The 23,956-nt window shown below is 51.9% G+C and overlaps 1 protein-coding gene across 1 annotated transcript in view; it reads left to right on the top strand.

Annotated features, from left to right (window-relative positions):
- ACADSB (acyl-CoA dehydrogenase short/branched chain) overlaps positions 1-23,956 on the top strand; it is a 31,282-nt gene that overhangs the window by 237 nt on the left and 7,089 nt on the right. The window contains exons 2-7 of the mRNA XM_036265983.1: positions 15,093-15,249; positions 15,451-15,551; positions 18,083-18,289; positions 19,079-19,249; positions 19,917-20,042; positions 21,139-21,231. Coding sequence (XP_036121876.1) covers positions 15,093-15,249; positions 15,451-15,551; positions 18,083-18,289; positions 19,079-19,249; positions 19,917-20,042; positions 21,139-21,231 — 855 coding nt within the window. The remainder of the gene's footprint in view (positions 1-15,092; positions 15,250-15,450; positions 15,552-18,082; positions 18,290-19,078; positions 19,250-19,916; positions 20,043-21,138; positions 21,232-23,956) is intronic.

The following is a 23,956-nucleotide window of genomic DNA, read 5'->3' on the forward strand; positions in this document are numbered from 1 at the left end:
GCGCCGGGGCCGAGCGGGCCTCCGCCTGCGCCGGCGGCTGGGCAGGGCGCTGGGCCCGGGCAGCACCGCCTCGCCGATCAATGCAGATGGTTGCAGGGTGTCGCCTCTCCGGTGCCACGGTTCCCCAAAGGTCGTGTCACCCCCTCTCCTCAAATAAAAAAAAAAGGTTGTTAAAATGTAAGCAGAGCGTTTCCCTGCCCTCCCTTCCGCGGTCCTGCTCCGCGCTCCGAAGGGACCGCGGAGGCGGTGGATCGGACGTACCGGCCTTGGAGAGATCGCCCTCGTCCTTGTCTGCTGGCCGGCTCCGGGCATCTTCACGGGGGGCCCGCCGTGGCACCGGGGACCCATCCCCGCCCGCCTCCTCGAACCGGAGCTGACGCCCCGCCCAGGAACAGCTACCTGTCGCCCCTCATCCTGCTGCCCCGACCCACGCGGACTGTGGATGCCCCGCAGTGCTTGTGCCGGGGTCCTTGTTAGCAGCACCCCTGCCTCGCATGCACTCCCACCGGTCTGCGCCCTCGGGACCTTTCTCCCAGCCGGCTGTTTACTTTTTATGTTTCTCTTTATTTGCTGTAATTAGTTAAGAGCTCTCAGCAGCTGCCGCGCGGCAGCACTCCTTTTGTTTCATTAGAGATAATTAAAGGTATTTGATACTTCGGGGTATTAAAATTAGTCAAATGATGTTCAGCATAGTGTCACAAGCACACACGTGTTTGTGGTTATTATGTAATACCATCTTATAATTGTTCTTTAGTAGTTGAGCACAAGTGCCTGGGTTTGAGTTTGTTGTTTTGGAGCCAACATTTATGGAGCGCAGGCTGTCCATCGTGGTTTTTAAAACACGTTTTCTTGGCAGGAAATGTAACTGATGGGATGTTGAATGTAGCATGTGGTTAAGAGGGTGGGTTCTGTGTCAGATTGCCTGGGTTCGCTCCCAGGCTCCGTCACTTCCTCGTATTATAATCTTGGGCATGTTACTTAACCTCTGAGTCTTAGTTTACTGATCTGTAAAATGATGAAAATAATAGTACCCGTTCCCGCAGGACTTTTGTGAAGGTTTAATGAATTTATATGTGTGGGAGGCACTTAAAATAGTGCCCAGCTAGGGTTAGTCATCCTTCAGTATCAGTTCTAATTATTGCTAATATGAGGCAGTGAGTGCTATGCTGCATATATATAATGAAGACCCTAATCACTTAGCTCTAAGTTTACCTTTTAGTGGAGAGAGAGGTTGGAACTGAATCCAGCCAACCTCATATCATTTAGATGTGGTACAAATCTTCGGGGGGGCCCACAGTCTGCCTGCAGGTCCGGAAGAGGGAGAGACGGCTCGGACCGCTAGGGGAGAGACAGGCTCTTTGGAGGCTGGATTCAGATCTGAGCGGGGAAAGGAGTGGGAGAGTACTGGAGCAAAAGGGAATAGGGTCGTTTTAAGGAATTCCGGACTTTATCTTTTGGGCTGTGGAGAGCCATGGAATGTTGGAGGCTGAGAGATACATAACCAGAGCTAAGATTTCGTTAACGTGCTATCACAGCACGTGGCTGGAGGGCAGAGAAATGCAAGGCAAGGCTAATGTGGGTCCCTGTGCGAAGGTAAATGGAGAGTCAGCATTTAGAGAGCATTCACATGGACCAGGGACAGCGTTTTACACCCACCACCCTGTGTAGGCTTCCGGCGAGTGCCCGAAGCCGGCGTTGGGACTTTCTCTTCCTGGTGAGGAGCTGGCTGGCCGCCTGCCCTTCCACCCAGCAGTCAGGTGGGAGCCTGGCCCTAAGCCCAGCCGCCTCTCAGGCCTGTTCAGAGAGATAAGAACTCACCTGTTCATTTTGTTTGAACAACCTCATTCGTGAGCAATTGACCTGTGGCTTCACAGCATGTTAGGTCATATCTCGTTCATTTCGTCCCCTGCAGGAGGAAAGACTCATGGCTGCCGGAGAAGATCTTTATGGTTACTCGGTTCCTCCGGCTGCCAGACTCGGTGGAAGTCTGGTTCAGCTTTCGCTCGTCAGAGGCAGCAGCGCTCTTTTAGGCGTGTATTTGGCATCTGGGTAGGGAGAGCTTGGTAGCCAGACAGAAAGTGTCCATGCACGAGTGGACACAGGCTGCAGTCATGCCGCTGGAGCCGGAATGCTCTGTGCCACCTGTTGGCAGTACGACCTTAGACAAGACACTGTCCCCCTCTGTGCTTCCGTTTTCTTTTCTCCACAGTGGGGAGAGCAGCAGTATTAGGTGAGATAACAGATGTGAAGTGCTCAGAACAGCTCTTGGCACATTGTAAATTCTCAGTAAACACAGGCAGAACCCATTACCACTAACTCCAGGGCTGGGGGTGTCTTTGCTCACTGCAGAGTATTCTGATCCATCTTAGGGATCTGTAAGTTTACAGCAGGGTCCTTGACCTTGAGGAAATTGCAATTGTAACTGGGGAGACAGGGCATCTGTGTTAAGAAATGTGGGTCAGGACAGTAGAAGCCAGCAACTTGCCAGTGTTGAATAAATGCGGACGGATGGGGGTGGCCTGGCAGCACAGCAGAGGGCGCGATCCAGGCCAGGACAAGTGCCAGCAGAGGTGGACCGGCAGGAACACGCTGAGAAATCGTCATGGGGGGGCTGTGGAAGGTTGCAGAGGGTGGAGCAGAGGTGGACGGGCAGGGACACGCTGAGAAATCGTCATGGGGGGCTGTGGAAGGTTGCAGAGGGCGGAGCAGACGTGGAGGGGCAGGGACACGCTGAGAAATCGTCATGGGGGCTGTGGAAGGTTGCAGAGGGCAGAGCAGAAGTGGAGGGGCAGGGACTCACCGAGAAATTGTCATGGGGGGCTGTGGAAGGTTGCAGAGGGTGGAGCAGAGGTGGACGGGCAGGGACACGCTGAGAAATCGTCATGGGGGTGCTGTGGAAGGTTGCAGAGCGCGGAGCAGAGGTGGAGGGGCAGGGACACGCTGAGAAATCGTCATGGGGGGCTGTGGAAGGTTGCAGAGGGTGGAGCAGAGGTGGAGGGGCAGGGACACGCTGAGAAATCGTCATGGGGGGCTGTGGAAGGTTGCAGAGGGCGGAGCAGAGGTGGACGGGCAGGGGACACGCTGAGAAATCGTCATGGGGGGCTGTGGAAGGTTGCAGAGGGCGGAGCAGAGGTGGACGGGCAGGGACACGCTGAGAAATCGTCATGGGGGGCTGTGGAAGGTTGCAGAGGGCGGAGCAGAGGTGGAGGGGCAGGGACACGCTGAGAAATCGTCATGGGGGGCTGTCTTCAGCTTAAAGTAATCTTTATGCCAACTTGGGGTTCGTAGTGGGTCCCCACACCTCGAAAGGGATAGCCGTGGGTACTTAACCATTCACACATTGAAAGACATGGGTTGCTTCAGTTTTTGACTATGAATGAAGCTGCTATGAACATTTCCGTTGTTCTTATTTGAACTTAAGTTGTCATATGTCTGGGGTGAATACTCAGGAGTAACATTGCTGGGTCATGTGGTGATTGCGTGTTTATCAGAAGCTGCCGGACTGGTTCCCAGGGTGGCTCACCGTCCCACCAGCAATGCATGCCAGCGGTTCCTATCGGAGTTCATTTCTTGTTTTATTTTAGCCATTCCTTTGATAGGTGTGTAATTACATCTCACTGTTCATTTACTTTAAGACATTCTTTCATTTCCAGCAAGATTGGAGGTTAAGAGAACCTTCTATGAAGTATTGCATACATTTCATTATATCATAAAATAATATTATTTTATCCTTCCTTGGTCCAAAAAGTCAAATCAATGAAAGAGGACATTAAAAATACCATTGCCCTGGCCGGTGTGGCTCAGCAGTTGGAGCGTCGGCCTGTGGACAATAGAGTCCGGGTTCGGTTCCCGCTAGGGGCACGTACAAAAAAAAAAAAAATACAGGTACCATCAAGCCCGGCCAGTGTGGTCAGTGGATTAAAATGTCCCATGGACTGAGAGGTACCAGTTCGATTCCTGGTCAGGGCACATGCCAGGTTGCAGGTTTGATCCCTAGTAGGGGGCGTGCAGGAGGCGGCCAATCCATGTACCTCTCTCACATCAATGCTTCTATCTCTCTCTCCCTTCCTTTCTCTCTCTAAAGAATCAATAAAAACACATTTAAATAATATATTTTTAAAAATAGTATCAAAATTTTGCTTACCAAGGGTGAGCACTCGAAGCATCTAGCTTAGAATCATTTTATGATTTTTGTGGACTTACAAGTCAAAAAGGACTTAGGGAAAAAATTAAATTTGTTTATGCATCTGTTATCTTTAGCTTGTATGAAAAAGCACATTAAATATAACAGTTGACCTGTGCAAATTCCTTTGTTAAAGTAAAGAAGGTCATTCTGATTAAAAGCTGGATACCATCACTAAGGATTGATTTAACAACATAAAAACAAAACAAAACAAAACAAAAAACTATAAGCGAAGTCAAAGACAAATGAAAAACTCCTATCACCAAGGAACTAATTTCTTTCATTTATATAGCACTCCTGGAAATTACTAAGAAAAGGAGAAAGAAATTGAATCGGAAAATGGACAAAGGACATGAATGAACAATAAACAGAAAAAGAAATACAGATGGTTCTCAGACATGTGAAAAGGTGATCAAACTCTTAAGAGAAATACAAATTTAAGGATACTCTGTGATACAAGTTATCACCTCTCAGATGGGTGCAAAAAATACCAAAATTGGCCCTCGGGCTGTTTGGGTGAGGTGCTAGGAAATGGGAAACAAGGAGACCTAACTTCCACGGCAGTGTTTTTAGCAAGTGCGCTTCTATTGAGCCGAAAAGAAGACTGGTTTGGGGTTTGGAGTCTGTGGCGCCAGCAGCATGCTGGTGGAGGGACCGCGTGTCCACCCCGGAGTGTTCAGGCGCCTTTATACCTCCTGCAGGCAGTCCGAAAGGTTTACGTGAGCTCTAGGCAGCGGGGTGGCGCCGGCCAGCCTGGGTGGGCGACGGGCGATGCCTCCGGTGGACCGGCGGGGGCAGCAGCCGGGAAAGCTCGCGTGGAGTCAGATGCGCGTGTCTAATAGTCTGCAAACAGCACCTGGAAATCAGTCCCAAGTCCTAGCAGGAGGTGGAGGAGTGGCCCGAAGCTGATTGGTGGCTGTCCTCGTGGTCCCTGACTGCGGCTGGTGGCAGTGGAGCTCTCGGGGTGCCACGGGAACAAGATTTCCTGGGCCCCATGGAAGGGGAGGTGGCTAGGAAAGCTTTCTCTCTGTGGCATTAGCCCTCGGCGTCTCCGCGGTCCCATCGCCCTGCATCCGCCCTGCGAAAGGTCCCGTTCTGTCTTCAGCAGAGCGAGAATCAAAGCCAGTGCCCAGGGCTGCCGTTCCACACTGGCACGGTCCAGTCCAGCATCCTGCTGGCTTGGCTTGTGTGCCCAGCTGCGGTCCATCGTGTGTGGGGTCTGCACGGCCGCGGGCCAGGCAGCCTCTAGGGCCACGTGGTGATGGAGGGAGCGTGGGCGAGGGCAGGGAAGCAGAGGCCAGGCAAGGGGAACAGGAGAGAATCTTCTTTCTCCAGGTTGTAACTGGGAGCTTCCCCAGTTAAGCCTTGAGGAATTTGCTGCTTGAAGTGGCTCCAGCCCCCCTGGCCAATTGTCATTGTTCCAGGCAGACTGATAGGCCAGCCAGCACCTTGCCCTCACCACCCCAGCTCCCAGCTTCACTGCGCGTGCGTCCCCTGCCTTCCCCAGGGACGTGCAGGGCCCGGGGGTGGGGGTGCTCCCTGGGGAGTGGACCGCTGCAGCCCCCTGTGCTGCTGCCCAGTTGGCCAGGCTTGTCGTCCGGCCTCCCTCTGCTCTCTTCCTGTCATCAAAGCTAGCGAGTGAGTTAGGATGGTAACAGCGCCATTAGCAGACTCCCACTTCTTTGGCTGTAATTTAATTCAGAGCATCTCAGAATGTTCTCATGTTAGCAGACAGGCACCCTTAAACATTTGCCAGGGGAGTTCGGACGTTTAACTGCTTGAAAGACAATCTGGGAAATTTATCGGAATTTTGAATTCGTTTTGCCCTTTGACAGAATTCCTACTCCTAGAAAGAGTGCACAGGGTGACATAATGTAGGTCAAAAGTTATCAGCCCTGGCCGGTTTGGCTCAGCAGTTGGAGCATAGGCCCAAGGACCAATGAGTCGTGGGTTCGATTCCGGTCAAGAGCACGTACCTTGGTTGCGGTTCGTTCCAACCCTGGTCAGGTTGTGTGGGAGGCAACCAGTCAATGTGTCCCTTACATCAATGTTTCTTTCTCTCCCTCCCTCCCACTCTGTCTGATGATAAATGGAAAAATGTCCTCAGGTGAGGATTTAAAAAATGTTATCATCAAAGCAGAGTTGTTTTCGTTTTCATTTTGTTGACCTAACAATAAAAGGCTAAAGCCAGAAGCACTGAGCACTGGGGATCAGGAGGACGGCTGCTCAGGAGCAGAGCCAGAGCGAAGCCCACTGGCCCAGAGGAGGAGGTGAGCAGGCCTGGTTATGAGGAGGGAAGGGGACTGACTGCGTGGCTGGGAACTTCTGTGGGTGCTGATGAGCCAAGGAGGGAATCTGCAGGTGGGGATGAGTGACCGTGATGCTAGTTGTGGAGACCTGAAGACCATCCTCGATTGTCACTGGCAGCCCCGCAGGCAGTCGCTGGGACATGCTGCTTGGTGCCTGTCCACAGGCTATTGTGCCCAGTTTAAACATTCCAGAGATTTGAGGAGTAAGACCTGCCAGGCAGTTCCTCTGGGACGGTAACTCCAACTACGTTTTGAAGTGGCTCCATTTTTTTCTTTTTCACAATTTTTAGAAACTTTCTATTTTGAAATACATAGTTAGGTTCACAGGAAATTGCATAAATACTAGAGAAAGGTCCCCCTACCTGTCATCCAGAACCCCCCGTGGGTACATATCAATAGCACAGTGATCAATGTAATGAAGTCTCCATAGAAACCCAGAAGGACCGTTAGGAGAGCTTCAGGGCTGGTGGGCACATAGAGTTGCGGGAGGGGGTGCGCTCAGGGAGGGCACGCAGGCTTGGAGCCCCCTCCCTACACCTCGCCCTGTGCACCTCCTCCATCCTGCTGGTCCCGAGTTGTATCCTCTTCTACTGAACACAGCCGGTAAGTGAAAGGTTTCGCTGAGCTCCGTGAGCTTCTCTCGCGAATTAAGTGACCCCAGGAAGGGGGTTGCAACAACCTGGTCTACAGCTGGTCAGGCGGAGTGCAGGTCACAGCCTGGATTTGGGATTGGCATCTGAAAGGGGGTCTTTGTGAGACTGAGCCTTTAGCCTGTGGAGTTTGACACAGTCTCCAGATGGCCAGTGTTAGAACTGGGTGAATTGTAGGTGTCAACGTAAGAAACATTCAAACCTGCAGAGAATTTTTATGAGTTTATTTGAGCCTAACTGATGACAAGTGCCAGGAACAAAATCTCAAAGGGTTGAAAAAAATACTCCAAAGGATGGCACTTTTGCACCTTATTTTATACATTACAATCAAAAGAGGAGGTGTAAGTGAGTTACATGAAATCCATTGGTGAAGGATCAGGGAGGTGGGAGAAAGCAAGTGGGGGGCTCTGGGATCGGATAAAGAGTAAAATGATAGACACATACTTCTTTTACATAGGTGGGTACAGGATAGTCAACAGTCAGCTATTAACACGATGACCAGCAGTGCGGGCCCTGTAGGCTCTGTCCTGGTGTAGTTGCTCTCCGAGGGTCCAGAGTAAGTGCGAAACCCGCCCTTCTCCGGGGCATTTTCTCTGCTGAGATCTTGCTTCCTGGCAATTGTCGTCAGTTGGCTCAGATAAACTCATAAAAATTCTTACCAGTTACAGTGTCACCCTTGTGCACTGTGCTTTTCCTGGCCACCTGCTGTAACTGGCTCTCCACCCCAAACATCTTTTCTTTTGTTGCTTCTGCCATTTGGGCGAGTTACTTAGTGTTCCTGAGTCTCTATCACATGTGCAGGGCGTGTACATGTTACTAAACTTCAATTTGCTTTTCTCCTGATGATCTGTCTCTTATCAACTTCATTATTAGACCAGCCAGAAAACCTTTAAAGGGTGGAAGTGTGGCAGGGTAGTAAGAAGCTAGGAAAATTCTGGGCAAGTGGAAGGGGAAACTGAGACAGGAGAGTTAAACAAGGCCAAACAGGGCAGCTTTCAGCCAGCTTCTGAATCACAAGACCTTCTCTTCTCCAGCCAAGGACACTGAGAGCACATAGTGTATGCCTCCCCTCCTAACCAGAGGGCACATAGCCTAAATCACCCTGGCCTGGGAAAATAGAGCACAAAAACCCAATTAATACTATCTGTGCCAGTTAAACCTAAGGACAGACACCACTTGGGGGATGTTAGGGAAAATAGCTGCTAGGGCAGGAAGAGGGAAAGGGGGAAGAACGGGAAGTTTTATCTCACCTGCTAAACAAAGAAGTCACCTGCCTTAGAACTTGTGAAACAAGATGGCCAGATGTATGTACAAACATACTAGGAGAGGCCACAACAAAGTAGAAAGGGACTTTGGAACCTAGTCTGCTACCCAAGATATCTAGCAGGGGAGCTTTGAAACCAAAAGGGGAAGGGTGTAAAATCCTTGAACCTCCCACCAGGCATGTGCTTAGACTAGCTGAGTTGCCCACTTGTGCTTTATGTCAAGTGTATTCTTAATAAATTCACTTGCTTTGCTTCGGCACTGCTTTCTGTCACTCGTTTGAATTCCTTCTTGTGAGATTGATGAGCCAGAGGGACCAGCCCTGGCTCAGACTCAGGGGGCTGTCCAGTAACAGAAGGAAAATTATTTTTTACAGGACTGGGTACTGTAGGCTAAAGACAAAAAGAACCGTACTAGGCACTCTAATTGATGAATGTTTCTCAGGGGTGTGCGTTAGCATGCTGTGTACTCAGTGTGAATAAGAAGATAAATTCATCCTAGGTACAGTCAGGTTTCTCACTGTCACAGTTTACAGACAAGAAAGGGGAAGGCTAGAGTGAGCCCTGTGCAGCTCTGGTGCTGGAATGGAGTCAGGGACACACACACGCACACATGCACACCCCGACCTGTAGGAAAAAGCCAGGAGGACACACTTGGTGAGAACCAGGGAAGAGAGTATGTAAGGTGGAGGATCTGCGTCACAGCAAGCGTTTCCTTTGGGGAAGTGTAGCGGCTCTTCCTTTGCAGATCAGCACCACCCTCCTCGGGTGTCCCTGTGCCTCCCTGACGGCTCTCTGTCTGCAGCGCATGGAGAATGTTTGGAACCACATTCATTATGCTGAACACCAAGGAGAAAGGTTAGGGCTGACACCGTGGCTAAACTTAATGAGTTTAGCAAAAGATTTACCCGAACATTCAGCACTCAGGAATCTTAACCGTTTCTGGGCCATGGGTGAAAGGTCTACAGCACCGGAGTGAAGTTATAGACCTTTTCTCAAAATGTTTTAAAATGCATACCTATATAGGATTATAAAGGAAATAAACTGATAAAAGTTACAAAAATAGCCCGGCTGGTACGGCTCAGTGGTTGAGCATCGACCCTGCACCAAGAGGTCACTGGTTCGATTCCTGGTCAGGGCACATGCCCAGGTTGTGGTTCGATCCCCATTGGGGGGCGTGCAGGAGGAGGCCAGTTGATGTTCTCTCTTATCGGTGTTTCTGTCTCTCTCTCCTCCCTCTCCCCCTTCTTCTCTCTCTAATAGCAACAGAAAAAAAATTTTTTTTTAAAGTTACAAAAATATTTTTAATTGTAAATAGTAATGTGTGCTTCTTCTTTTTTTTTTTAATCCTCACCTGAGGACATTTTGCCATTTTTATTCAGATAGAGCAGGAGGGAGAGAGAGGACGAGAGAGAGAGAGAAACATCGATGTGAAAGGGACACATCGAGTGGCTGCCACCCGCACAACCCAACCAGGTTCGGGGACAAACTGCAACCGAGGTACGTGCCCTTAGCGGGAACCGAACCCGGGTCTCTCTGGACCACAGGCTGACGCTCTAACCGCTGAGCCAAACTGGCCAGGGCTGTGCTGCTTAAGTGAGATCTGGCAGCAGTTTGAGTGACAAGTAGCACTGAGCAACAGCAATATTTCAAGATATTTGAACCAACTCTTCTGTGATATTAAAATATCTGTAATTTTTTTTTGGTGACAGTCACAGAGAACACGTAACACTACTGTAACTTGTCGCCTATATTCACAATTGAAGAAAATGCTATGTTTTGGGTAGTGGTTAGTGAAATGAAGGTGTACTTTTAACCCCACCCCGTCCGTGGGCTTTGGCCCTGTCTGCAGCCCAGGCCCCGGGCTGACTTCTGAGAGCCGCCGAAGTCGTGTGGGCCGAGCAGAAAGCAGATCAGTCGGACGGTTTGGGAAGTGCTGGGCGTAAGTACCGCTTCCGTTCAGGGAGCAGTTCTGTCTGTGCAGGAAAGTGTGATGATGCGGTGGCTTAGAGCTGTGGGGAGTCATTTTGATGGCGGGGACACCAGAGCCGCGGAGGCTGCGGTCACCATGGAAGGGCAGGGGACAGTCAGAAATCATTGGCTTGGGCTGTGCGGGTAGAGGCGAGGCCAGGAGACGTTTCCCGTGTCCGAGTACCAGGAAGGCGACTTTCTGCCGGAAAGCCCAGGGCACACCCACACCGAGTGCTTTGCTTGAAGAGGCTCCGTTCGCTGGCAAGCAGCCCGTGGATTGCATCCCTCCAGCACGTCATACTGTCAGAGGACACTCACTGCCTCTGCTGTCACAGCCTGCGGATCTAGAATGTTGCCGTGCGTTAAGCGGTCCTATACTTTCTCAGTGCACCATTGGGGTTCGGGGGTTCCCAGCTGGCAGGGGGAGAGTGGTGTTATCGCCAGACCCACTGGCTTGAGTTTCTCAGTGGTGGGCTTTCTGTTGAAAGTACACTTAGGAAGCAGATGGGGCAAGAGATTGGGAGTGAGCTGGAGGAACAAAACGAGATGATTGATGACCTTGCGAGCCTGGTGGAGAACACAGACGAAAACTCTGCACTGAAACCCGGCGTGTGACAGAAAGTCAGCGTCTTGTGGAATGATACTGGTGACTTTATTGCTGCTCGTGGCTATTGTAGGCGTCACAGTCTGGCCCACCTCCTGGTGGCAACAGGGGACCTCCAGCTGTACCACCTCTGGTGACGGAGAAAAGCTCGGCACCTGTATGGTACACGAAAGCTGATCTCAATAAACGCCTTCCAGCTCTGAATAAAAATTAAAAAACTACAGTTCGGTAGGAAGACGATACAGTGACTTAGGGACACAAAGAATTCCGGCGTGGGTGTAGAGAAGTAAATACTCTCCCCTAGAAAGACACGTGGCGCCGGTTGCAGCTTTGGAAACGTCACAGGCGAGTTGCGCGAGCTGTTGCGGGAAGGTAGCCGATTCGCTCATTCAGTATGTGGAGGGGCCCTCGCAAGAGCCCGCCACCAGCCACGCTTCTCTTCCTCCTCCAGACGCCATTCCTTCCTTCTTCCTTCTGTGCACCTGCGGCTATGCAGCACCCCTCAGCAGCGCCCCTTCCTGAGCCCCTGCCCTCCCACCTCCTACCTGTCCCTCCTGCCGGCCTCATTCTTCCCGGTTCATCAGGAAGAAGACGCCTGGCGCACCGCGTCCTCCTTTCCAGCCCGCAGCTCACGTCCCTGTCCCTTAACAAGGAGACACGCTGCAGGCAGCTGCCCTCAACTCCTGCCTCAGTCCCCAAAACAGAGCACGTGAGTGCGGAAATGGAGACACACGTCTTCCTCCTCCTGGTCAGTGCCTTTTCCCCAGTTGACCCCAGAGCAGAGTGCCTGTGCCCTGGGCACGGAGCTGCTGGTGCGTGGGAAAGTGACCCGTGGTGTCGAGCACGGGACTCCTCTCTTTTCTCTCTCAATCTCAGTAAACTCCGCTGCATGATCAGAGCTCTTGAGAAAACATGTGCAGTGATGAGTACATTTGCTTGTCAGCCCTGCAGCACGGGGCTGTTTCCTGCCAGGCTGCTCCGGGACCCTGTGCTGTCCCGTCCGGAGCACCCGCCCTTCCTCGGAAGCTGTGAGACTGCCCTTGGAACACACCACGCGTGGGCGGCACCTGCGGCCTCTTCACTTTGTTCAACAAAGGAAAGCGCTCATTTCTCCTAAACAGCTCGATTGAGGAATAATTTCCATACCATAGGATTCAGTCTTTCAAAGTGCATGATACCATGATTTTCAGTAAATTTACGGAGTTGTGTAACTGTCACCATCATCCAGTTTGGGCACGTTTCCATCCCCCAGAAGGATGAAGTCGTGCCCTGTGCAGTTGCGCCCCGCCCCGCCCCGCCCCAGGCAGCTCTGCTCTCCTTTCTGCCTCCTTCGTATGCACAGAATCGCGTCGTGTGTGCGGTTTTGTGGCTTCTCTTACTCCCGTGGTTTGGGCTCAGGAAAGACTGGCTCCTATTTGTGTTCCCTGCACTTGAACTCCGCGAAACAGCACTGGGAAGTACCGCGAGCGTTGACAATGGGTGGTCTCTCTTCGGTAAAATTGTGGCAGGTCCACCGCGGAGCAGTCAGCGCCGAAGGGTTCCAGGCACGAGACACGGGCCAGGGCAGGTCCGAGCCTCGCAGCGGGCGGAGCTAACCCCCGCCTGCGTCTGCGGGGACTGCCCTGGGTCTCCGCGACCCGTGGGAAGTCACGACGCTCACCGGCCCTGTGCAGTTGCGCCCCGCCCCAGGCAGCTCGTTGGTCCTCACCCCGAGCGGACGTGCTGCGGATCGCACGGGAGGGAGACCAGGACGGGAGACCGGGGCAGGCTCCATCGCTGGCCAGGGTCACAGCTGCTCACGCCGGTGCTGGGCCGAGACCGGCGCCCTGGGCTGCAGGCTTCCCCCGACCCCGTGACGAGCTGCAGGGCGGCGGGCGGCGGAGAGCGGCTTCCGCCCCAAAAGCGTCTCCTCGGAGGGGCAAGTCAGTTACCTGCGGGAGGGTCTCCCTAGCGGCTGGCGGCGGGTGCGCCCCCACGTCAGGGAGCCCGGTTCTGTTCCGCGAAGTGACCTCAAAGGTGCTGGGTTAGCTCCCCTGTCCGGTGACGCGTGGTGAGACAGGGCCTCGGAGTTGTTCCCCGGGAAGTCGTCCTGCCACTTCTGTTACCGCGTGTTCCCTGTTCGCGCGTGTTCCCTGTTCGCGCGCGCGTGTTCCCTGTTCGCGCGTGTTCCCTGTTCGCGCGTGTTCCCTGTTCGCGCGCGCGTGTTCTCTGTTCGTGTGTGTTCCCTGTTCGCGCGTGTTCCCTGTTCGCGCGTGTTCCCTGTTCGCGCGTGTTCCCTGTTCGCACGTGTTCCCTGTTCGCGTGATGTTCCTGTTCCGCTCAGCGCGCGTGTTTCCCTGTTCGTGTGGTCCCTGTTCGCGTTGTGTTTCCCTGTTCGCGCGCGCGTGTTCCCTGTTCGCGTGTGTTCCCTGTTCGCGTGTGTTCCCTGTTCGCGCGTGTTCCCTGTTCGCGTGTGTTCCCTGTTCGTGTGTGTTCCCTGTTCGCGCGCGCGTGTTCCCTGTTCGTGTGTGTTCCCTGTTCGCGCGTGTTCCCTGTTCGCGCGTGTTCCCTGTTCGCGTGTGTTCCCTGTTCGCGTGTGTTCCCTGTTCGCGCGCGCGTGTTCCCTGTTCGCGTGTGTTCCCTGTTCGTGTGTGTTCCCTGTTCGTGTGTGTTCCCTGTTCGCGTGTGTTCTCTGTTCGTGTGTGTTCCCTGTTCGTGTGTGTTCCCTGTTCGCGTGTGTTCCCTGTTCGCGCGCGTGTTCCCTGTTCGCGCGCGCGTGTTCTCTGTTCGCGTGTGTTCCCTGTTCGCGTGTGTTCCCTGTTCGCGCGCGTGTTCTCTGTTCGCGTGTGTTCCCTGTTCGCGTGTGTTCCCTGTTCGCGCGCGCGTGTTCTCTGTTCGCGCGCGCGTGTTCTCTGTTCGCGTGTGTTCCCTGTTCGCGTGTGTTCCCTGTTCGCGCGCGCGTGTTCTCTGTTCGTGTGTGTTCCCTGTTCGCGTGTGTTCCCTGTTCGCGCGCGCGTGTTCTCTGTTCGTGTGTGTTCCCTGTTCGCGTGTGTTCCCTGTTCGCGTGTGTTCCCTGTTCGTGTGTGTTCCCTGTTCGCGCGCGCGTGTTCTGTTCGTGTGTGTTCCCTGTTCGCGTGTGTTCCCTGTTCGCGTGTGTTCCCTGTTCGCGTGCGCGTGTTCCCTGTTCGCGTGCGCGTGTTCCCTGTTCGCGCGTGTTCCCTGTTCGCGCGTGTTCCCTGTTCGCGCGCGCGTGTTCTGTTCGTGTGTGTTCCCTGTTCGCGTGTGTTCCCTGTTCGGTGGTGTTCCTGTTGGCTGTGTGTGTCCTGTTCGCGTTTGTTTCCCTGTTCGTGTGTGTTCCCTGTTCGTGGTGTTCCTGTTGCTCGGTGTTTACCGGTTCGGGCTGTTTCCCTGTTCGCGTGTGTTCCCTGTTCGCGTGTGTTCCCTGTTCGCGTGTGTTCCCTGTTCGCGTGTGTTCCCTGTTCGCGTGTGTTCCCTGTTCGCGTGTGTTCCCTGTTCGCGTGTGTTCCCTGTTCGCGCGCGCGTGTTCTCTGTTCGCGCGCGCGTGTTCTCTGTTCGTGTGTGTTCCCTGTTCGCGTGTGTTCCCTGTTCGCGTGTGTTCCCTGTTCGCGCGCGCGTGTTCTCTGTTCGTGTGTGTTCCCTGTTCGCGTGTGTTCCCTGTTCGCGCGTGTTCCCTGTTCGCGTGTGTTCCCTGTTCGCGCGTGTTCCCTGTTCGCGTGTGTTCCCTGTTCGCGCGCGCGTGTTCTCTGTTCGTGTGTGTTCCCTGTTCGCGTGTGTTCCCTGTTCGCGTGCGCGTGTTCCCTGTTCGCGCGTGTTCCCTGTTCGCGCGTGTTCCCTGTTCGTACGTGTGTTCCCTATTCATGTGCTTGTGTGTGTTCCCTATTCATGTGTGTGTTCCCTATCCGTGTATGTGGTGTGTGTGTTCCCTATTCACATGTGCATGTGTGTGTGCGTGTGCGTGTGTGTTCCCTATCCGTGTATGTGTTCCCTATTCACGTGTGCGTGTGCGTGTGTTCCCTATTCGTGTGTGTGTTCCCTATCCGTGTATGTGTTCCCTATTCACGTGTGCGTGTGCGTGTGTGTGTGTTCCCTATTCAACGACAACTGTTTTTACAGCTAGGAAGAAACTACCCGACTTGCCTGTCTTCTTGGAAGACGCCTCGGGCCCTCTGGTCTTCCCAGTCTGAAGCGCTGCTCAGTCCGACACACAGCGGGCTCCCCTGCGCCCCCCTGCAGACGTTCACCGATGAGGAGGCCATGATGAAGAGCGCAGGTGAGCACCTCGGCGACCTCCGCGACCCAGTCGTGCGTCGGGCCGCAGTGTGTGGTCACGAGACCCGCGCGGGCCGGGCAACCTGTTCATCTGTTTGTGAATGGAATTTTTTGACATTGATTTAAAATTTTTTTGAAAAAAGGTAATGCATGTTATACTAATAGAATAAAGTCTCACCAGTATTTTTTTTTTTCCCTACAGTTAAAAAATTTGCCCAGGAACAAATAGCTCCTTTGGTTTCAACAATGGATGAAAATTCAAAAATGGAGAAATCAGTAATACAAGGATTATTTCAACAAGGGGTATAGAATTCATAATTCTTTCGATTTTAAATTTTTGTGAATACTTTTTGGGGTTAAAATGCATGTACGCTTTTCACTTCAGGGACTGTGATGATAGAATAATGAACTCTGATTTCCTGGCCAGAATGATCTCTGTTCTCTTTCAGATCGTGAGCCTAAAGATTTGTAAACATTGAATTAACATTTTAAATGAGAAATACTGTGCTTTTTAAGTAAAAGGTTGGAAACCAGAGAGAGTGATTTCTTTTGACCATTGGTACTTGTCCAGGAGCTACTATGTCCCCAGGGGACATGTGGCAATGTCTGGGGACATTTCTGGTTGTCACACTGGGGGTGCTGCTGAACACCCCGCAGTGCACAGGACAGCCGCCCCAGAATGATCTGGCTCAGTGATGCTGAGGCTAAGGTGTCCTCCGTCAGTAAAACTTCAGAGCAAACATCTGCCTGAGCCCCGGTGTGGGTGGGCTTGGAGGCAGAGGCCCTGTCTGGATCCCACATGACCCAGGGCAGCTGGTTTCCGCTGTGTAGGGCACACTGCCCGTTGCAGAAGTGTCCGCTGCTCTGCTGCGGGAGGGAGAGGCATCAGCTCGCCCTTGCGCCCCCCGCAGGTGTGCAGTGACGCCTCTGTTGAACACTTAGGATGGCCCAGAGCTCAGCTCCTGTTCAGAGCCATTGGCTTAAATCCTGTCTGTCATCCTTTTGAAAAATAGCCTTTTCCACTTAACTAAATTGTTTTCATTTCTCTTCATTTTAAAGAGACCAACTTTTTAGCCTGGCCGGTGTGGTCTGTGGATTGAGCACCCTCCCAGGGACTGAGAGGTCCGGGTTCGATTCCCATTCAGGGCACACGCCCGGGTTGCGGGCTCCATCTCCGGTAGGGGGCGTGCAGGAGGCGGCCGATCGGTGTTTCTCTCTCAAGTGATGTTTCTCTCTCTCTCCCTTCCCTTCTCTCTAAACAAATCAATACAAACATATTTTCTAGAAGGACCAGCTTTTATACCATGAGTAGTAGTGGTTTTCCCAACTTCCTTTCAGCAGTGATACTGGGGAAACGGAATCCCGTGTGGGCTGCAGCGGTCACAGGGCATCTGGGAGTCCACTTCTCAGATGGCCTTCATCGTCTCGTTTGCAGACCCTCCGGCTTCTCTGAGAAGTCAGGAGTCGGGTCTCAGCATCGCCTCGCAGGGCTAGTTCCCGGTCGTCCACAGCACGGAGGGCCTCCAGCCCCTCAGCCCGCTCCTGCTCAGCTGTGCGGTCTCGGGGGCCTGCGGGGTTGTGCCCCTCCCCCAGCTTTCCCAGCTTGGCCTGAGCCTCAGCCCTGCTCACGTGTGGCCTGTGAGGACAGCTGACAAGAACGTCCTTTCCGATGGAGAGAAACTGCTGCTTTTAGAGCAGCGGCGTCTCTGACAGCTGCTGGGTGTGATCAGCAGCCACTGCCGTCCTGCCCCAGGCTCACCCGAGCCACACAGTCCTCCCTCGCAGAGCGGCATGTCGCTCCTCTCCCTGGTGGCCCCCTTCACGCGGCTAAGTCCCCAGGACTGCAGTGTCTGGAGAGACAGGAAGGAGCACTGTCCTGCTACCTGTGGACAGCTTGGGGTCTTGAATTACATGTGCACTATCTCTTCCTGAGATGAGGGCACAGAGATGGAGCATAGGAGTGGTCGCTGACTGGCCCAGCGGCTACGGGCACGCCTTGGGCACCTGGGCCTCGTCCAGTGTGGTTCTAGGAGACACCGCCACATGTGGTCTGCTAACCACCTGCATTTGCCACAGTGGCCTAGTGGAATGGCCACCGAATCACTGAAGAGTCCGGTGGAGGAGGCTGGCGGAGCGATGGTGTCGGACGAAACGACACCCTCACGAGGGGAAGTCAGTAGAAGGGCCATGTTGACGCCCCAACCAGCCCCGCCGGCCGCTGTCCAGTAGGCAAGGCCGGTTCTTAGTGGCAAAGGTCATCAGAGTCCATAGTAGATATTTCCTCGCTGTCGCGTTCCATTCTCTTTCCAAACATCCCACCCCTTACTTTTGTTTTTTAGATCGCAAATGGAAACAAATAGTTGGAGCATTGACTTCATCTTTTCAAATATGTATGATTTGTTTTATATGTGTATATATATATATTTTTCCATTTGTCTTCAGATAGAGTGGAAAGGGAGAGAGAGAGAGAAACATCAATGTGAGAGGGACACATCAACTGGTTGCCTCCCACATGACCCCAATCAGGGCTGAGACTGAACCACAACCCAGGTGCGTGTCCTTGACCAGAATCGAACCCGTGACTCTCTGGTCCACAGGCTGATGCTCTAACCACTGAGCAAAACTGGCCAGGGCTGTTATATACATATATGTGTATATGTGTGTGTGTATATGTGTGTGTGTATATATATGTATATAGGTATATATAAATAAATTACACATACAGATTTTAAAATTTAGAACTTGTGTGGTTCCAATTTATGTTTCAACTTGTTCTTGCAAGAAATTTTGCCACATGAGAGTAGCGCCCCCACTCTGTCCCCGTCTTCCCGCAGCTGATGGCGGTCGACGTCGACACCAAGTACGGAGGGACCGGGGCTTCGTTTTTCTCCTTCGTCCTGGTGGTGGAGGAGTTATCCAAAGTCGACGCGTCGGTGGCTTTGATATGTGACGTCCAGAACACAGTGGTCAATGGGCTGATTCGAAAGCACGGGACAGAGGAGCAGAAGGCTGCCTACTTGACCCAGCTCGCTACCAAGAAGGTGAGCTGACAGGTGTGGGCGTGGACGGGGCCTCCTGTGCTCGGTGTGCATTTCAGGAGAAAAGTACCTGTGACGCCGACCCACTTCCAGACGCAGCGCAGCGTCCCACGGACCAGGTCGCGCTCAGCACATCAGTGCCGCTCGCCCGCCACTTGGAAATGTAGGCAGAATTGGAAGGCAACAAATCGATCAGTTTTTGTCTCAACTGTATTTTGTGATACCTTCACTGGTGGCTCCACTCACATGTCTTTCTACTGTAAGCGTGAGAGCCGGTTTAATAAACTGAACATTGTGTCTGTGTACTTAGGTCTGTAGACTGTCCTAGACAAACAGGGTGTTTTGGAAAATAATACCATTATGTCACGGTACCGTTACTATTTTGATAAGTACAGGTTTTAAAAGTAGCTACACAGTCCTGGCCAGTGTGGCCCAGTGGTTGAGCGTCCCGTGGACTGAGAGGTCCTGGCCAGTGTGGCCCAGTGGTTGAGTGTCCCGTGGACTGAGAGGTCCTGGCCAGTGTGGCCCGTGGTTGAGTGTCCCGTGGACTGAGAGGTCCTGGCCATTGTCAGCTCGATCCCAGTAGGATCGAGGGAGGCAGTGATCGGTGTTTCTCATGTTGATGTTTCTTTTGCTCTCCCTCTCCCTTCCTCTCTCTAAAATAGTAAGAAAGCAAATAAATAAACAAAAGTAGCGACACATTTGGTTTACAAATGTTTATTTCACCGTGAGTATTCCTATACAGAGTATAAATATGATGATTAATTGGGGGTATTTTCCTCCCATGTGTAGGTAGGAAGCTTCTGCCTTTCAGAGGCCGGAGCAGGTAGCGATTCATTTGCTTTGAAGACCAGAGCTGATAAAAAGGGAGATTACTATGTCATCAGCGGGTCCAAGATGTGGATCACCAGCGCCAGAGAGGCCGAACTGTTCCTGGTGATGGCGAACGTGGACCCGAGCGCGGTCAGTTCAAGTCACGGCTGCTTCTCCCCGCCCCTTCTCTCTGTCTTTGCTTCCGTCTCCTCCTCGGGGGTCGTCAGCTCTTCCTTCTCAGCGCCGAGATGTTCGACAGCGGTGTCTTTTCATCCTCTGTTTACCGACCTCCTGTTGTCGACCTAACCACTGCAGGGGTCACCCTTGATGACCTCCTAATACATCATGTAGGATGGTAATCTTTAATTCTGTGGAATTTCCTATTTCAAAAATTTAAGTACCTATTTAGTGCATTCAGTTTTAAGAATATTGTGTTCAGTTGGGAAATAGACATATAGCAAAATAAATACATTTTAACTTTTGTCTTTTCTCTAATGTAACATTTCACTGAATTAAGTTTTATAACTTTAAAGCAATAAAATTAAATATGAGACTTGGAGTACTCGCGGTCATGTGGGACTGCAGTGGGACTGACCTTTACTAGCCCTCCTGTTCCAGAAAGAGTAACAGGAAGACGACGTCTCTGACTTGGAATCCAATGCCCTCTGATTCTTGTTCGTAATGCACTGGCTGCTGTTCTGACCCATTCATAACTATTGCTAAAGTTTGTTTTTAGCTTTCTGTTTACTTTGAACTCTTTGGAAACAAGGGGCCTCATCAATCCAAGTGGTAGTCACCTCTTACATCTTCTTCTCAGGGGTATAAAGGAATTACGTGCTTCATCGTCGACCGCGATGCCGAAGGGTTTCATGTCGGGAAAGCAGAGAACAAACTGGGGATCAGGGCTTCTTCCACCTGCCCGTTAACACTTGACAACGTCAAGGTGGGTACCTCGGGATTCCCGGTGAAGATGTGACTGCTGCGAAGTCAGCTTCGCAGGGAGCCCGCTGCCGTTGTGCGGGACAGGTGCCCAGACGTGCACAGGGGGTGACCGGGTAAGACTTACTGTGGGCATAGGTTAGGTCACGACTAAGTGCACTTTTCGCAAGAGTTCAGCCCAAGAGTGGATGCCTCATTGCCCAGCGGGCCTCAAGAGCCAAGGTCAGCAATGACCCCGTTTATAAACGTGGCGCTTGGGAACCCAGCACAGCTTCAACAAAGGACGCCTGGTGCCACCACAGGCCACCAGGTGGGGGTGTTGCTCAGGGAGAGTGGGAGCCACCCGGCAGTGCCCCACCGTTTCGAGTTGAGTATCACGAGGAAGGACGTTGCCCAGATGCTGGTGCTGAGAGCTTCACAGCCCGGGCAGGCTGTGGGGGGTCCACCACGCGTGTCAGAGCGTGGTCTCACTCGTGGGCGAGGGTGTGCTCCGGGGCTGCGGCTGCCGCTGTCCGAGCCTCCCCACTCCTGCCGTCTTCCCGCCCCACCTCCGCTGTCCTCTCCTTCCCACCCGGTCATCTCGCTCCATACCCTGAGGCCAGTGGTTTCGTATTGTTTCCAGCATAGATTTTTAAAAATTATGAACAAACAGAATATCTCCTCTCTGCACACACGTGCATGTTGCACATGCACCACTTCACTTTTATGGGCCAGTAGTGTCAACAGGAGAGAGGTTTGCCTCCCACACGTTAGCAAGTGTTCACTTGTCTTCTCTAGTTCCCTGCACACCCCATACTCTGCCGGACAGATCGGAGTTGGGGAGAACGTTCCTCCTCTGTGTTGTTGATGAGCCCTGTGAGGGTCCCTTCTAGACTCACTCATTCATCCAGCAAACGTCTGCTGGGCTCGGGGGACGCAGTGGGGTCCTGTCTCCCCGTGGGCTGTGCAGACACGGCTGTGGTGATGGTCTCCTTGGAGCTGAAGGGCTGTGCTGGACTAGTGCACACACTAGTGCACCTGGAGTGTGTGCATTTAGACACGTGGAACCACAGTGGATCGTGTCAGATTAAATGGAGAAATAACTGCATTTTTTTTTTCAGGTTCCAGAAGCCAACATCCTGGGGCAAGTTGGACATGGCTATAAGTACGCCATAGGGAGCCTTAATGAAGGCAGAATAGGAATTGCGGCACAGGTTAGTCAGATTTTACCGTTGGACTCTCCACCCTGTGGGTCAATTAAAATGCAGGAAGAGGAAGAAAATGTGGGAAGGAGAAAATGCAGCAAAGCCAGGGCGTATTGGAAGCTTGCGAACACAAGAGGGCGCCCTTCCCCCCGGCGCTGCGCGAGGGCCCTGTGCTTTCCTGTTCCTCTGGTCCCGGCGTGAGGTCCGAGACCCAACCAGCGCCCTGGCGACGGTTTTTCTATGGAACATGAGCGTGTTATCCAGCACTTGGATCGGTAACTTCTGAAAAACATCATCAGTACAGCACTTTTAAAAAATCAGCTTTCAAAGCATGAAATTCATTCTGGAAGAACTTTTCAAATGAAGAATAAACAAGCCCTGCCCGGTTTTGCTCAGCGGTTAGCGCATCAGCCTGTGGACCGAAGGGTCACAGGTTCGATTCTCGGTCAAGGGCACGTACCTGGCCCGGTCAGGGTCATGCCGGAGGCAGCCAATACTTGTGTCTCTCTCACACTGATGTTCCACACGCTCTAAAAATCAATGGAAAAATAACCTTAGGTGAGAATGAACAAAAAAATTTTAAAAATAAAATAAAATGGGTGCACTTTATTTAAAAATAAATAAGTGGATAAATAATATTGCCCTGGCCAGTTTGGCTCAGAGGTTAGAGTTGGCCTGTGGACCAGAGTCTCGGGTTTGATCCCCAGCCCAGTCGGGGTCATGCAGGAGGCAACCAGTTGCTGTGTCCCTCCCTCCCTTCCTCCCTCCCTCCACCTGAAAAGATCATTGGAAATATGTCCTCGGGTGAGGATTAAAAAAGAAAAAGAATAACACTGTACCATGTAGTAAAAGTCTCTAATCTGTAGATAATGAAATACTTGTTGCTTCGTGTTTTGCATGTGTAATTCAGGCGATTTGTGTGTGTGTGAGGGATGCTCGAAGTAAAATAGCACAATTCAGGAGATATGTAAGGTGAGAACTGTTTGACTTCCTGCCATATTGGCCCTTTGTAATATTATTTTCCTATTAGGTGATAATTATTTTCTAGATTTAAGACAATACAGTATTTGGTTTTATTGTGAATTATGCCATTTTTGAAGACCACATTCATTTGCTTTTAATCAGTAAGTGCCCAGAATTTAAGAACTGAAGAGCTTTCAGATTTCTGAAGATGTTACATGTCTATTACCTGTTGGGTTAGTTAAATGCTGCTAATTAGTAATGTTACTCGGCATTTTTCTGCTGCTGTTAACTTGCTAACAAAATATTCTTAGATCATAACATATACTTCCCCACAAAATTAGATCGCATGTTACTGGAGAATTAGCATGTGACTGGAGAATTGGATAGCATGTCACTGGAGAGTTGGTAGCATGTCACTGGAGACTTGGATAGCATGTCACTGGAGAATTGGATAGCATGTCACTGGAGAATTAGCATGTTACTGGAGAATTGGATAGCATGTCACTGGAGAATTAAATCGCATGGTACTGGAGAATGGGCTTACCTGCTCCTGTTCGACTTGACTGTCAGCTTCATTGGGCAGACCTCCTATTCCTGGACATGTGGGCAGTGCAGATGTCTGGCAGTGACACACGCAGCCTGGGCGCGAGTCAGAGTGCGCCGGTCATCTGGAGCCTGACCGAAGTGAGGCCCGGTAGCGGTCATGTCGTGGCTGACACCGGGCGCTGTTAGAGGGAGAGGCGCCGCCTCAGCTCCGTGCTCGGAGACTTGAGTCTTCAGAGCTCATGCGGAGGCATCTCACAGAGGCGGGAGCCTGCTGTGATCCACAGCTGCTATTTCAGCGTTCACCTCGGTGAAGGGCAGTGTTGACGGAGTAACACTGTATCTACAAGGGTGTGGCGACGCCACCTTATATCCAGAAGTGCAGTGAGTCCGCCTCACTTTAACTCGCTCTTTTGGAGTCTGTTTCTTTGGTCTTGCCCTTTAACTTTTGGCCTGATACCCTGTTCTCCAGACCGTTCCAAATAAAAGGCCAAAGGAAAATGTGAACAAATACTAATGAAATACTGATTTGGGGGGCATTTCCCCCCAAAGCTTTAACTATTGATTCTTTTTCTGAGGCCTACATAGCACGATGTAATTACATAGTGATTTAATGACTAAGTAACGTTGGAATTTAGGGACCATTTCGAAGCTTGACTCGTTCAGTGGATTGGAGATTGGTCAGTGATGAGGAGGTTCAGCCAGGACTGTCACGGTGCCCTGGTCTGTGCCTCACGATTTCCATGGGCTGTTCTCATGTCCAGCTCTGTGTGTGGTCACCTCCTGGGTTTCTGATGGGCTGGGCTGCGGCCACACCCCTTCCTGTCCCACTTTGGGCACAGGTGTTAGACCCCATGTCAGTGTTTTTATTTTGTTGGCTTCTGTTTTTTTGCTAATCCTCACCCAGGGTTTTCCATTGATTTTTTTTTTTTTTTTTAAAGAGAGAGTGGAAGGAAGAGAGGGAGAGAGGAGAGAGAGACATTAGTTGGTTGCCTCCTACATGTGCCCGGAGGGGCTGGAGATCAAATCTACAACCCAGGTACGTGCCCTTGCCCGAGAATTGAACCAGTGACCCTTCAGTGCTCGGGCTGATGCTTCTAACCACTGTACCACACCGCCAGGGCCTCATCGGCGTTTTTAATGAAGGTCCCAGGTCCCTCAGATAGTTCTAATTGCAGCCAGGTCTGAGCAACACGCTCTCTCCTGTTCTAATGCTCTTTTCAACCAA

The sequence above is a fragment of the Molossus molossus genome, unplaced genomic scaffold, assembly GCF_014108415.1.
Source record: "Molossus molossus isolate mMolMol1 unplaced genomic scaffold, mMolMol1.p scaffold_m16_p_17, whole genome shotgun sequence".
NCBI lineage: Eukaryota > Metazoa > Chordata > Mammalia > Chiroptera > Molossidae > Molossus > Molossus molossus.